This window comes from Alligator sinensis, unplaced genomic scaffold (assembly GCF_000455745.1).
Source record: "Alligator sinensis unplaced genomic scaffold, ASM45574v1 scaffold919_1, whole genome shotgun sequence".
NCBI classification, from domain to species: Eukaryota; Metazoa; Chordata; order Crocodylia; family Alligatoridae; genus Alligator; species Alligator sinensis.
Window position 1 is genome coordinate 778,973 of NW_005842191.1, and position 14,959 is coordinate 793,931.

At 48.4% G+C, this 14,959-nt stretch overlaps 1 protein-coding gene across 1 annotated transcript in view; it reads left to right on the forward strand.

Moving 5' to 3' along the window:
• Positions 1-14,959, forward strand: part of NMT1 (N-myristoyltransferase 1) — a 39,202-nt gene that overhangs the window by 12,441 nt on the left and 11,802 nt on the right. The window contains exons 2-5 of the mRNA XM_006026380.3: positions 1,510-1,621; positions 3,559-3,703; positions 7,888-8,006; positions 9,869-9,960. Coding sequence (XP_006026442.1) covers positions 1,510-1,621; positions 3,559-3,703; positions 7,888-8,006; positions 9,869-9,960 — 468 coding nt within the window. The remainder of the gene's footprint in view (positions 1-1,509; positions 1,622-3,558; positions 3,704-7,887; positions 8,007-9,868; positions 9,961-14,959) is intronic.

Here is a 14,959-nt window from a genome sequence, read left to right on the forward strand (position 1 = left end):
CTGTTCTGATCTATGGCTGTCAAGGCCTTCACGTGTCTGGCTGTGTCAGTTAGCCAGTCCCCCCTTTCATAATACAGTGAAGTTGGTAGCAGACTATCTGTTATATCCTGTACAACTGCAAATCTCCAGTGTGCTGCAAGCCTCTGCTCACGCTGTGGCTGCAGACAGTCAGTTGGGAGGTGCCTGATTCAGTTGGGCTTGTGGGTGGTCAGAAGATGTGTTCCTGCAGCCTGTGTGTTCAAGGTCCTTCCTCTCCTCCTTGGGGCTTTCTTTCTGAGATCCATAATTCCCAAGAGCATGCTGGGTGGTGGAGTGGAGATATTAAGAAAAGGGAACTAGCCCCTTTCCAGCAATAACTCAGCAGTGTGTCTATGGCTGCACCCATTCGTTCTACCTGTGAGTCTGCGCAGGGCAGGACTGGTTTCTTTCTGTTCCATACTTGGTTCTGAGTGTCTTGCTCAAGTTCAGTCTGTGCAGGTTAGTCAGTGACCTTGAGGGCAGTTGATGTTTAGTGAGGAGTGATGGCAGCTTTGTATATGGAAACTGGCCTGAGTAACAGGTCTTATTATTGACTTATATTCCTTGCAGTGATTGTATCTTGGGCACCCAGCAGTTGTTTTGTGCATAGTTGGAGGGTTCAGCAGAAACTGTTCCCCTGAACCAAACCAACCATTAGATGCATCTCAGCTGTGTTAGTTTCGTATGGTCCCCGGGGACATTTGGATCTCAAAATCCACAGTAAAATCTGGCAAAGCATTCTCAGTGGGGTGATCTAGCCATGGAGCCAGCTGCCAGAGGAGTCCTAGATGAATCCAGACCTTGCAGTTTTGGATAACACTGCAGAACTTTCCTCTTGGTTAAACGGTTTCCTTACAACCAGAACAGCATTTATAGTATCAGCTACTCCCACCCACTCCTTTCCCTGTCACAGAGCCTTGTCTCCCAGAGAGGAGTGAAAGCCCCAGACTGACTGTGCCTACGCTACAGTGGGAGGTGTGAGAGCAGCACAGGTAGGCAGACTATAACTAGGTCAGGAAGCTGCTTCACGGCTGTCAGCATGGGCTACAAATATCTGCCTGGAATCCCAAATAATGCACAGGCAGCTCATAGGGTCCCCAAGCCAGCTTAGGTATGTCTATGTGCACCTGCAGTTGCAGAGTAGATATTGTGCCAGCCCTGCCAAGGATTCCTGACTGCCAGTCTCCTAGGTGGAAGCCACTCAGACACTGCAGACTCTGTACAAACCTGAGGAGTGGCAGATTGCTTTAGTCTGCCTCTGTTGAAGGCCATGTCTAGGACGGTTGCTAAGAACTTGGCTTGAAACAATCCCATGAAATGCACTCTTGGCTGCACCTCTTGTTGCTCACATTATTCGGACACCCAGAGGCCAGAGCGATGCGTCTGTAGGTCTGACTCGGAACAGTGAGCTTTTATTTTCTTTATAGAGCTGTAAAGACTTTATAAATGTCCTCAGAGAAAGGCTCCAGTGATGTCTGCTTTGTTCCCCAGTGGCTTCAGTCCAGCAAATGACAGCGGAGCCAAAAAGAAGAAAAAGAAACAGAAACGGAAAAAAGAGAAAGGAGGAGAGCAGCTGGATCATGTCCAGGACCAGCCAGTCAAGGTAATCCGCCCCCTCTCTGCTGGGCCAAGGGATTGTTGCCCCAGATCAGAGCCTGCTCTTTAACAAAAGACTGATTTTAATGTGGGCACATCTCTGGGCAGGGCCTCAACAGTTGTATCTGATGCTGAGATTGCTTAACTTTGTTTACTGACATTAGAGCTCTAAGATTTAGGGCTGTCTCCTGGCATGGATCCTGGCTCTGGACTTCCCAGTGGGACGGGGTTTGAGGCAGATCTGAGGCTGGGCACAGGCCTTCATTAAGGTATCAAAGCGAGTTACAGTGCAGTAGTAAAAATTGCAGACTGATGCCTGTGGCTTATTTTTTTCCAGACATCACCTGCATTCTTGATTTGAGGTGGCAAAGAGAGAGTGCCACTCCTTAGGCTAGACTCTGACAGAGTCTAAGGAGTGGCACTCTCTCTCCTACCCCCAACCTTCTGGTTTCCCTCTCTTGCCCGCCTCAGAGACAATGAGTGCATTTTCCGACTTTTGGACAGTGCCTGGTATTCTCAGTTTGCTTAATTCAAAGGGTTTCAATATTCTCCACCTTGAGACCCCAAACCAGCTGTGATTTTCTTCTGGGACACCAATCCCACAATCTTTTGGTGGTAAGCCTAACCAGTGCTGTGCATGGCAGTGTTGCTTGCTGAGGGTTGGTAGCAGAGAAGAGATACCTCTGCCTGCTGGGATACTACCTGCTGCCTCTCCCCATCTTACAGCAACTTTGCTGGGCTCCAGTGAAATGCTGCCTACCCCTAGGAAATGTCTAGGTAACCAGCAAGGCTGTAAATCTAGGGCAGCTGACTCCTTACCACCATTAAGCTGCACTTCACTACGTTGACCACAAGAAGGGATCAATTTGAGACTGGGTGGCTAGGCAGGGCAGAGGCAGGAAAGAAGAAAGGAACTGTATAGAGATGTTCTAATCCCAAGTCCAGGTTTCTGAGCTGGGACATAACAATAACATGCATTTTCTTCCTGGCTCTGCCACTGTCCTCTATGTAGTCTGGGGCAGTTACTTCCCCTCTTGGAGCCTCACTTTTCCCTCCCCACTTTGTCTGCCTTGTCTGTTGGGAGGGTGAATTCTTTGGGACGGAGGCAGTCTGCCTTTTTTTGGCTCAACAGCACCTCATTTCCTCAGCTCGTATAAACACCTGGGTGCTACTGTAATTCATGTTCTATGTAATGAGTGTGGAGGCAGGGGAGCTAGCTTGGCTGCCAGGGAAGTAGCCGGGTAAGAAGGGGCAGCTTCCTGCTGCTTCGCTTGCTTCCCTTGGCTCCTAACACAGGTCGTGTTTTGTTGCTATTGGCATTGTCCAGTGACTTGCCTGGCAGCTGTGGTTCCTCTTTTGCCTTCCTGGCTTAATCTAAGGGCAAAGGACAAGGTTGAAGCACTGGGGAGATGCTATATACATTCATTACTGCAAAAGCCTGGGCGAGTGTTTTAACCCAGAGGTGTCTGCTGTCCTGGGGCAAAAGGAGGCCTCAAGAATGGCTTGCTTCGTTTCTCATGTTAATGCCCTGAGGATTAAAGCTTCTTAACCTGATTGATATTCCAGACCCTTTGACCCTGGAGTACTTTGAAACCAGACCGTGTGTGGCACTTAGCAAATGTGCCAAGTTGCGGTCTCTATGTTCATGTGGTTTCCCAGAGCTCTGAGTGAGGGGCACAAGCTTGGAGGGGATAGCCCTTTTACTCTGCTTGCGCCTTGTTAAATGACTGTATCAAGGCCCTGGTGGAAGGTGGGAGGAAGGGAGGGAAGGGGAAGAGGGCAGGGGCAACATGACACAGGTGACCTGTTTGCTCATAGTTTGTTTAGATTGAAATGACAGGACCTGAAATACAACCGTAAGGAGCAAAGTACAACTGTGAGGAGCAAGGTGAGTAGCTTGACTCATTCACTGTCTGTTTCCCCCCTCCCCTCTCTGCTATTCAGGTGAACTCATTGCCAGCTGAGAGGATCCAGGAGATTCAGAAAGCCATTGAACTGTTCTCTGTAGGTCAGGGACCTGCCAAAACCATGGAAGAAGCCAGCAAGCGCAGCTACCAATTCTGGGACACGCAGCCAGTCCCCAAACTAGGTATGAACACTGCAGACATCCTTCCTTTGTAGGTATTGGAGTGCACTGCAACCCAGACCATGGCCCTTGCGCTCTGCAGTCTGTGGTGCTTAGGACTAAAACAGTGGGATCTGGAATGTTTCTGAATCACCCTTGCCTAGTTCTTGACCAGCTAGTAATTACCAATGTATTTCTAAAATGTTGCTACAATGACATGGGACAGATAAGTATCTGAGCGTCACAGTCATCAGTGGCTCTTGTCTTCTGGCACTGATGTGAACTAAGAAAAGTCTTACAGATGGAAGAAAATGAAGCGTAGTTTAATGACTTATCTGTGGTCACCTAGGGAACCTGTGCCCAAGCCAGAAATTGAGCCCTGGTTTTCTGAGTGTTATCTTTTTTTCACCATGTTTTTTAGCAGTTCCTTGGTACAAGCAAGTGAATGAGAGTTGTGCCCAGGTTGGTATACTATCATAATGATATTGCTGACTCTACTAGAACTTCTTTTGAGCCCATGACCTTAGCATCTGGCCTGACTTAAATGCATCTTTTCTTAAATCCATCATTATGCTTGATACAAGCGAAGCACAGGAGCCTGTCTGGAATGCCTAGACTTTTTCACCTGGAGTTTAGGATCTCAAGCATCCTCACAGTGTTACGCATTTCGGTTTAAAGAATAACAAGCGGTGTTTAGACTTTTAGCATCTGCTCATTCTTGTCCTCTCTTTGATAGACAAGTGGATAAAGCTACTGGCTGGGAGTTTCTGTAGTAGTTAACCAAACCTTGGATTGGATTGACTGGACAAAAACCTCCATCCTTGGAAGTTTTTAAAACCCAGTTAGATAAAGTCTTGGGTGAAGTGATATAGTTGGGGACAGCCCTGCTTTGAGCAGGGGGTTGGACTAGATTACCTCCTGAGGTCCCTTTCAACCCTAATTTTCTATGATTCTATGATTGGTTTTGCTCTGATTCTTTCGTTTCATGGAAGGTCACTAAGATCTCCACTGGTCATGTTCAAGGCTGTCTTGGTTGAACACATTAATGTAGAATGCTCCCTCTTCTCATACTTGGGTACAGTGGTGCGCTTGCAAGCTAGTAGTGTGTGTCCAGCAACAGGGTAGGTGCCACTGAGGGACAAGGCTGCAGTATAGCCTGTTGCAGGGGAATATGGCCATGGACACAATTATAGTCCCCTATTGTCTAAGATGGATCTGTCCAACTTCTAAGAACCTGGGGGCCACACCAATAGCACTACCCCCATCCATCCCCTAGGATAGGAGCAGGAAGCAAAAGCTGAAGCAGGAAGGGAAGCCTAGGGACTCTGGCTGCAGCAGTTGCCAGAGTGATAGGGGTGGATAGGAGTGGCTGAATAAGAGCCTGGGGGCCACACATTAACTCCTTGCAGGCCACATACGGCCCATGGACCTCCAACTGGAAACCCTGGTCCAAGGAAAATGGACCAGTTGCTGCATGGCTCCTGTAGCAGATGGGTGAGTGTTTACATGCTAGCAGATGTCTCGCCTTTTGTGGTGACCTGTGACCAGCGGGTTGAGCATCAAGCTATTCTCTACCTACTGCTGCTGTGTTTGCCAGCACGGCCATTTCTGCTGACCCAGTTATGGAGTCTCACTAAAACGTGTGAGCATAGCAAACCTTTGAGCCTCTGCACATGCCTTCCCTGAGCGCTTATACCTATGGATTAATCTGTGGCTCCATTACATAGTGAAGGGAACTGAGGCATAGATTTGCGTAAGGTGTCGCAGCAAGTTGTTGGCAGAGCTGCTAACAGAACTGGGTGAGCCCGACTCCTGTTTCCCTCTACCAGCTGCTGATCTAGGCTCTTGGTCACAATAATGCTCTCTTACCTGTGGGAGGAAGCTGTCAGTCTTATACCAAACCAGTAAGGGATCCAGGTGAGATTTGCAGTTTGTGATAGCTCAGCTGGCCAGGCCAGATTAGTTGTTGCTATTTATGAGGTTATTCTCTGGGGAGATGAATGGCTACCCCCAATTAAGCCTATGTTGATATGTATGTGTTGCTGTTCAGAGAGGGATTTCTGGGTCATTTGCACTAATAACTGAGAGACATTGTGATTGTGCACTGAAGTGATAGTTGTGTGGTAATGAAGTATTTTTCAGCTCTTCTCTGCTGACAAGTGGTTCTGAAAAGTAGAGAAGCCCAGTGAGCAGAGCTTTTTGAGGCAGAGACTGCTCGGAAGGGCTTCAGGTCCCAGCTGAATTGGAGCAGATTGCAGCAGCTTGTGTAATGTTTCTGCAATCTCATTGCTTATTCTCTCTGCCTCTGACATCTCCCTGAAGAAGTAACCCACTGAACCCAAGCTGTTTGTTTTCTAAAGTTACCCAGGGTTTGTTCCTCCTTGGGGTGACTGGGAAACTGGCTCCACTTAGCAACTTCTTTCAGGAAGGTGATGTGTGATCCCTCTCACTGCCCCCGTTACGCCTGGCTGTCCCTTTGTATGCTTGTCAGTGTTGGCACCTCACTTATGGAACTGTTATTTTGTTTGCTCTCCTCAAAGGGCTATTTAGTGGAAGTGAATAAGCTCCCAGGTAGTCTTGCATTTAGGCTGCAGTCCCTGTTCTTTCGGGAAGGTCCTGTAATGTGCCAGCATAGTGTCATTCCCTTCATTGGGGAAAATCTGATCCCATAATGATGATATTTTGCATAGGAGGATCCCAGAATGCTTCGTATCAAGCTTTTAGCTTCAGAAAACCCTGTAAGGACAAGCTGTTTCTGGTTAGCCGATCAGGGAACAGACAATGGATAGCCAAATGAAATAACTCGACTAAACTAGTGGTAGGGCTGATAACAGAATTCATGCTTCTGCCTGCCTGTCCTGACTCTGGTAGACCAGTAGGGATTAATCTTTTTGGCAAGTGTGCTGCAAATTAAGCCTGCACCTTCTCCAAATGTCATTCCAGTCCCCTTCCACTGCCTGATCTCTGCTGCTCTGCTTTTTACTTCCTGCCCCATTTGCTGCTGTGCTGCCTGTCCCCTGCCACACACAGAGGCTGCCCATGATCCATGATGCACATACATACACATTGCCCACCAGGGCCTGATTAAAGAGTGGTATTACTTGCACAGCTTGACCTACCTGGTGCTGCTTAGAGTCTGGGGAACAGAGGAGTCCTAGGGTCTTAGGACTGGATTTTCAAGTGCCAGAGATAGGGGAGCTGTGACATGAGTGCTTTTGAAGATGTGTCCCTGGGCTTCTCATACCATTAACAGTGGATGGTCTTGGTTTGATCCAAAATTCACCCAGCCATCGCTGAGAAACCTTTTTAATGGGTATTTTTACGGGAGTCCTAATGACAATGCAGCAGGTCTCCTTTGTGGCAGCTTTAACAAGCACTGTTTTTTGCAGAGCTGTGCTAACATCCCTGAGAAGGCTGGTGCCCAAACCAGGCCCTCTTGGCTCAGTAAAGCCTGTTAGAAATCATAGTATTTTGCTTTTAAACAAAAGCCACCATTTCAGCTCTATTGAGAACACAGTGGGAAGGAAATCCTGGCATTGGTCAAATGGCAATGGCCAGAGCTGGCAGGAAGATGCAGTCATTTTGAAGCTCCAAGGAGGACACTGCAGACCATGGGAGAGTGTTGGGAAGAGGCTGGCTTGAGCTCTAAGGACTGCGATGGTGCAAAACCATAATGGGAAAAGTTTTCTGTTTACAGCCTCTTGCTAATACCCTCCTCCCCTGCTTTTGAGATGTGACCTGCTGAAGAGGTTGAGTCAGTGTTTCAGTAGTGGTAGGAGGACTCCCAGCATGTTGCAGAAGGATATGAATAACTCCTGGGGGTGGTGTTCTTTTCCCTCAAGAACCAGCACCAGGGAGCACTGGGTCATTCTGGAGCTTTTCACAGAAAAAGGGATGTTGGCACTTGACCTAGTCAGTCCAAGTCAGTTAATTGCTTTTTTTCCCCCCTCCTATGCCTGTCCTGGTATTTTAATTGAATGAGCAATTCCATTCCTCTGCCCCTCAGGGAGGTGGTAAACATTTGGCGTGTTCCATCCCTGAACGGTTTTCAGCAAAGGGTGACTGATCTTGTATATATGAATAGCAAAGTTTTGTTGGGCTCCTTCAGGCTGAAAATGTTGGAGCTGTTGTTAACCATCCAGTTGCCATGAGTGCTAGAATCCAGGAGGTCAAGAAATCCATTTTTGTGCTTTCGTTCTGTACTGCAGGTGAAGTGGTGAACACTCATGGTCCTGTTGAACCAGACAAAGACCATATCCGTCAGGAGCCCTATACCTTGCCCCAAGGCTTCATCTGGGATGCCCTGGACCTCGGGGACCGAGGCGTGGTAAGTAGGGACAGCACAGGATAAGCCTGTGGACGAGGTGGCCTGTAGCATAAAGTTCACTGGAACCCATCTGCTGGATTGTACTTGGACTGCAGTTGTGCTGCTGTTTCCTTAAGGCAGTGGCTTCTAAACTAGAGGTCATGAACTCCATGAAGTCTTTGATTCCCCGAACATTGCAATTAACCTATGCAGTTAACAAGGAATAGAGATTTACTTGGCCTCAGTAGTAATTATCCTTGTGCCCACCTTTACCCCACAGCTAAACTGAGGAAATTCAGCCTTGTTTCCTTCGTGGGCAAGTTGTCCTAGGCAAGCTCACACTGTTGTGTAGGAGTTAGGCACATGGACACTTAAAGAGCAGCTGAGGCTGGGGAAATCTCTGACTGTTAATTTTGTGTACACAAATAATTGCCACAGTTCTGGCAAGGTCCTGCCCTCTACTCATAAAGAATACAAGACCTGTGCCCATATTTAACAGGGAATGGGAGTTTACCATGCCACAGCTACTGTACAGTAACTGTCCATTTGCTGGCTTTAACCCTATGGTAAGAGCTAAACTAAGGCAGTTTACCACTGAATAAAACAGGAGTCAGTTGCCCCACTGTAGCTTATACTGGCTGCAGGGTAATACAGGGCATAATAAGTTCATGTATGTGCAGGAAGCAGTGCAGGGCTTTACAACTCTCAGCAGCTCCATGGTACCTGTCTGTGCGCCGACATTTACCCTGCAGAGAGTGAAAGTTAAACAGAGTCATTTTAGCTCTTGCCATGGAGTAAGAGTGGACACAGGGGCAGTAACCACAGAGTAGCTGAATTCCTGCCCTCCCTTAATTGAAGGGATGTGATCCTCAGAAACTGTATTTATCTGTCTGAGAATTGCTGCCTTCAGGCTAGAAGGGTCTCTGACTCTTGATTCAACATTTTATAGATTCATAGATGTTTGGGTCAGAATTTATCCATCCTCCTGCCAGTCTAGTGCTTCCATGTTCAGCCAGCTCTTACAGGCAAAATGGAAATCCCCTTCCCCCCTGCCCCTCCATATCCCTTGAACTCTAGAGCCAACTCATGCTTCAGGAATCATAGAATTATAGAAAAGTAGGGCTGGAAGAAATTTAAGGAGGCAGTATAATCCATGTCCCTGCTTAAGGCAGGATGGTCCATGTCCAAACTATTTCAGACAAGTGCTGCTTTAACTTATTTTTAAAACTACACAATCAACCCTGTTGCACAGCTACAGGGCCTACTGCCCAAAGACACCAGGAGCACCTCGCGTGCTGCAGGTAAAGCAGGGGAATGAGAGCTGTCAGCATCCCACCACTGCAAGGGTTGTTAAAATATGTTTGAAGAAGACCCTACAGAACCCAGTCTTGCCTCTTCAAGATGATGTGAACCTGATAAAGAGAGACCACAGCAGAGAGATTTTCATGTCCCTCTTGGGTTATTTTATTCCACTTCCAGCATTGCGCACACATTTGAGTGAGGGGCAAGAGGCATTGAGAAGAGGACAAGTAGAAGTCATGAGGAACACTGTCCATAGATTGTGCCTACAGCAGACTACAAGGAAGGATGGTTCCAGTCAGTATTGCAGTAGTAGCTTGTGCAGAGACAGATGGTAGCATATCTGATGTATTCCATGATAGTCCAGCAGCCTCAGGCGTCCTGATAGAGGCTGCCTGTATCTGGGCACCATCCTGTTAGCTCAGCCTTTTTAAAGGTATCCCTTTACCTTGGTAAACGGGGTCTCTCATTGTAGTTGCTTCTGTCCAGGCAGGACACTGTTACTGAGTAAGCAGATTCCAACTTCTTCTCTCACTGTGTGTCTGTCTGTCTGTCTGTCTCTCTCTCTCTCTCTCTCTCTCTAGCTTAAGGAGCTATACACACTCCTGAATGAGAACTATGTGGAAGATGATGACAACATGTTCCGGTTTGATTACTCCCCAGAGTTCCTTCTGTGGTGAGTAGTGGGCTCTTCGAATCCCCTGAGATGGTGAGGTGGGAGGAGGGGAGGAGTGGATGACATGCTGGTTGATCTGGCTGTCCAAAGCTGCTACTGCAACCGCCCTTATTTGGTTATTTTTAACTGCTTTGCTAGCCCTCTAGCCTTCTCTACCTGAACATAGATTTCATATACATTAGGGACTGGAAGGGACCTTGCGAGATCATAGAGTCCAGCCTCCCTGCCATAGGCAGGAAGCCTGTTGCGGTCAAGTGATCCCAGCAAGATAAATGTCCAGATGCCTTGTGAATGAGTCCAGAGTAGGTGCTTGCATGGGGAGAGTCTGTTCCAGACCCTGGACACAGACTGTAAAGAAGTTTTTTCTTATGTCCAGTCTAAATCGGCCTTCCAGGAATTTGTGGCCATTGGACCTTTTTATCCCTTGGTAAGCCCTGGTGAACAGCTGTCCTGTTGCACCACCCTTATACTTATAGGCTGCCACCGGGTCCCCCCTGAGCCTTCTCTTCTCCAGGCTGAAGAGTCCCAAGTCCCTCAGCCTCTCCTTGTAAGGCTTGCCCTATTGGCCTTTGATCATATGGGTGGCTTTCCTTTGGAACTGTCTTAAGCTTATCCATGTCCCTCCTGAAGTGGTGGGGCCCAAAACTGGACGCAGTACTCCAGCTGCGGCCTCACTAAGGCCGAGTAAAGCGGAAGGATGACACCCCTGGTTTTGCTTGAGATGCATTGGTGGATGCATGCCAGTTTGGTTTGCTTTGCCAGTCATGGCATTGTATTGGTGGCTCATGTTTATCTTGTGGTCAGTCAAGAACCCCCAAGTCTCTTTTGGTCGTTTTGCTAGTGAGCGTAGCACTGCCAAACTTATAAGTATGCTGGTGGATGTTCCTCCCAAGGTGGAGCACCTTTCACTTCTCTACGTTTAAGGCCATCAGGTTTTGGTCCACCCACCTTGCGAGTGTGTCCAGGTCATCCTGTATCCCCAGCCTGTCTTCCAATCTGACCACCTTCCCCCATAGTGTAGTGTCATCTGCAAACTTTGCCAGTCCGCATCTGACGCCCGAATCCAGATAATTAATGAAGATGTTGAAGAGTACTGGCCTGAGTACCGAGCCCTGAGGGACACCACTGGTCACGTTGCGCCACATTGATTTGCTCCCATCAACTGCTACTCTTTGGGTCCTACCCCAGAGCCAGTTCCCCAGCTATCAGACTGTGAGAGAGTCTCCCTGATGGCCTCATAGTTAAGCTGGGGAGATGCAACCTCAACTAAGTCAAAGGCTTTCTTGAAATTCAGATATATGACATCAACCTAGACTCCCTTGTCCAGGCAATGCGTCATCTGGTCATAGAAGGAGACGAGGTTGGTCAGGCAAGACCTGCCAGTAATAAAGCCATATTGGCCGGTATTCCGTTAGCCTGTTGCTGATGGATCTCTTGATGATTTTCTCCAAGATCTTTCCAGGGATGGATGTCAGACTGATTGGCCTGTAATTTCCTGGATCTTCCTTCCTTCCTTTCTTGAAGATTGGGACCACATTGGCTCTTTTCCAATCTTGTGGAACAGGGTCAGCAACATTTTTGGGCAGAGTGCTGAAAATGCCCCCAACTTCAACTTGTAAGATGTTAGTGTGCCAGGGGTAGATGATGGGGGAGCCATGAGGGGCCCAATCCTTGCTGTTGCCATGTAGCCCCAGCCCCTTCCCCGCCATCCACCCAGAGGCACATGTGCCGAGCAAAATGCCTTTGAGTGCCACATTCTGGCACCTGTGCCTACCCCTGTTCTGGAACCTCACCTGAGCGCCATGAATTTTCAAATATCGCCATAGAGTGTGCTATGATGTCTGCCAGCTCCCTCAATACTCTTGGGTGCATTCTGTCTGGGCCTGCAGACTTGGATGTCTAGCCTCTCGAGGTGTTCCCTTGCCTGATCTATGTCAATTATGGGCCCATCTCCCTCTCCCTGGCTGTTTTGCATCCTGTCTGACAGCATGACCCCCTTGGGTGGGTGGAAAACTGACACAAAGTAATCATTTAGGAGATTGGCCTTTTCTTGGGCGTCCAATGTCAGCTGCCCCATTTGATCTCGCAGGGGTCCAATGCTGCCTTTGTTTTTTCTTCGACTTCCTACATATCTGAAGAAGGACTTTTTGTTGTCCTTGATTCCTGTGGCTAGCTTAAGTTCAGTTTCTGCCTTGGCTTTTCTGGACCACTCTCTACATGTGCGGGCGAGTGCTGAGTAGTCCTCCTTGGTGATGCTTCCTGTTTTCCATCCAGTGTAGGCCTCTGCTTTAACTTTCAGGAGGTCCAACAGTTCTCTGTTTAGCCAAGGGGACTTCCCTGCCCACTGACTTCATTTCTTGTGGGACGAGATGGACTTCCCTTGCGCTTCAAGGATTGCACTCTTAAGGAATAACCATTCCTTGTGGACTCCCCTTTCTAGGGGGCACAGCCTCTTAGTGCCTGACTGATCAATCTCCTGAGTTTGTGAAAGTCAGCCTTCCCAAAGTTGAGGATTTCTGTCTTACTGAGAGATTTGCCTGCCCTGCATTGGACAAAGTGATCGGTTCATGGTCGCTGTCACCAAGCTTCCCCTTGATCCTCAGATCGCTCACCAGATCGTCCCCTTTGGCCAGAACTAGATCCAGCAGTGCCTCTCCCCTAGTCAACCTGTAGACCTCTTGCTTTAGGTAGAGGTCATCAACGCAAGTAAGAAAGTTACGTAACTGGTCAGTTTTGGCTGTGTGCTCTTCCCACAAGATATCAGGGAGGTTGAAGTCCCCCATGACGATCATGCATTGGGAGTGTGCGGCCTCAACCAGTTCCTTATTGAATTCACGTTCCAGTTCTTTTTGGTGGGGAGTTCTATAATAGACTCCTACGAGTATACTTCCTTCCCCATGCTCTTCCCGTATTTTAACCCAAAGGGTCTCAAGACGGCCTTCATGGTTAGGGAACTCAGTTTGAAGGGATATGTACCGCTCCTTGACGTAGAGAGCTACACCCCCATCCCTCTTCCCAGCACAGTCCCTCCTGTACAAAGTATAGCCTTCTATACCAACAGACCAGTCGTAGGTGGAGTCCCACCAGGTCTCCGTTATGCCTACGAGATCATAATCTTTATCACACAAGAGAAGGGCCATTTCCTTTTGCTTGTTTCCCAGGCTCCGGGCATTTGTGTACAGGCAATTGAGTCTGCTATGGGAAGCCCTAGGCTTCCGTATGTGATGGGATGTTACCTTTCCTTGGGCTGTCGTAGGAGTGGGTTCCCTTAGGCTACCTAAGTTATTTCTACTGTGGTTGACATGACCTGGGCTAGAACTGTTAATTGACGGCTCATCCCCGAGCGATCTTATTTTAAACCCCAACATGTCCCTACGCTCACTGTGCTGTTCCCTGGGAAGGCTGCAAGAGCACTGTTAGCTCAGAGGTTTCTCAGTGCAAAGAGCTGCTGACCAAGAATGGCAGAACGAAGTCTAAGACAAGATTTTTTGTCAGTGATACTTTTTATTGGACCACCTGCATGATTGGGATAGGCTTTGGAATGTGATGAAGTCTATGATTGGTTGGCAAAACCTATCGGAACATGTTATTGAACTACTCTTTGAGGCAGAGGCCCCATTTCTACAAAGCCTCCCAGCAGGGGCTCTGGAGGTCACCATACATGCCAACATAGCTGTATGTAATACAGCTAAATATCAGTCTTGGAGAGCAGGCTGCCACTTGCCAAAGCCCCACAGGAAGTCAGTGTCACTTCTCAGGGCCAAACTTAGGTCTGAGCAGTCCCCTAATATAGCCACACAACCGGCCTTTTGGTCTTTGTTGGTACAAAGAAATGCCCCAGCTCTGTGCACCCCTTTTTGATGCAGAGCATGTGCACAATTGCAGTCAAGCCAAGCAAAGTGCTAGGGCCCTCAGCAATGCATTCTTGATCACCTGTCACTGATGGTTATGCTGACCCCGTGCCTATTCAGCAAGGGGATGGAGAGGCTCAGCTGTGAGTTTACAGAGTGTAATGATTATACAAGAATTAATTGCCCAAGGATCTCAAAGTGCTTTATGACCATTAAGCTAATCCTGCAGTCTCCCTGACATAAGCATGTGAACAAGCTGCCACAAGACAGAGGAGGATGGGACTTTACCACTCAGCAGCTGCTTTATGGTCAGTGTCAGTGTGCTGCTATTGCTTCACAGTAAGTGAAAGCTAACCAGTGATGCTTTTTCCCTCAGTCAACAAGAGCTGAGCTATTGCAAACTAGCTTCCCATTACCACTGGGTAAGACCAGATACACTGGCATTTACTGTACAACAGTTGATTTGCCAAAAAGTCCCACCTCACAGTAATGCTTCTGTGCCTTTAGTCAAGCTACTCATTTCTTACGCCCCTCTGGAAAATGCCAGTGCACACCATGGACAGAGGAGTTGATCACATTAGATGTGGGCAGTGGCAGCCCTGTGTATGTGCATGTTGCACAACCCTGCTGCAAAAGCAGCATGGTGCTTTCCTCAGCTTGCTTTTAGTCAGCAACAAGGAAACAGATTGGCTCTCTCCCAGGGTGGCTGCCACACTCTGTGAAGAAGTAGGGCATGGTCTAGGGTGGCTGCCCCCTCTGAAGGAATGGGAATCCTGTGGCTTTGCAGGGGTATTCTGGTGGTGGTTGCTCTGGGGTGGCAGCTGTGAACTGCTGGGGGGGGAGGGGAAGGGGCAGCAGGGTGGGATTGTAAAATAGTCATGAACTTTCCTTCTCTTTGGTAGTGCATTAGCCCAGGATAGCCAGGCTGGGACTATCCAGTCACTCTGTGTGTTGGCTGTATCACTGAGCCCTGTGGAGATTCTCACTCCAAGGGGTGGAAGCAAGCACTGGAGCAGTGCAGGGGTTCCCCTGCCTGGATCCCCAGGTCCAGTGCAGTGCTGGGAGGCAGATAGCCATCATGGCTGCTATCAGACATCTCTTTGGTGTGAAACAAGCCAGCGGCGTGTTTCGATGCTGGTTGGGGTGGG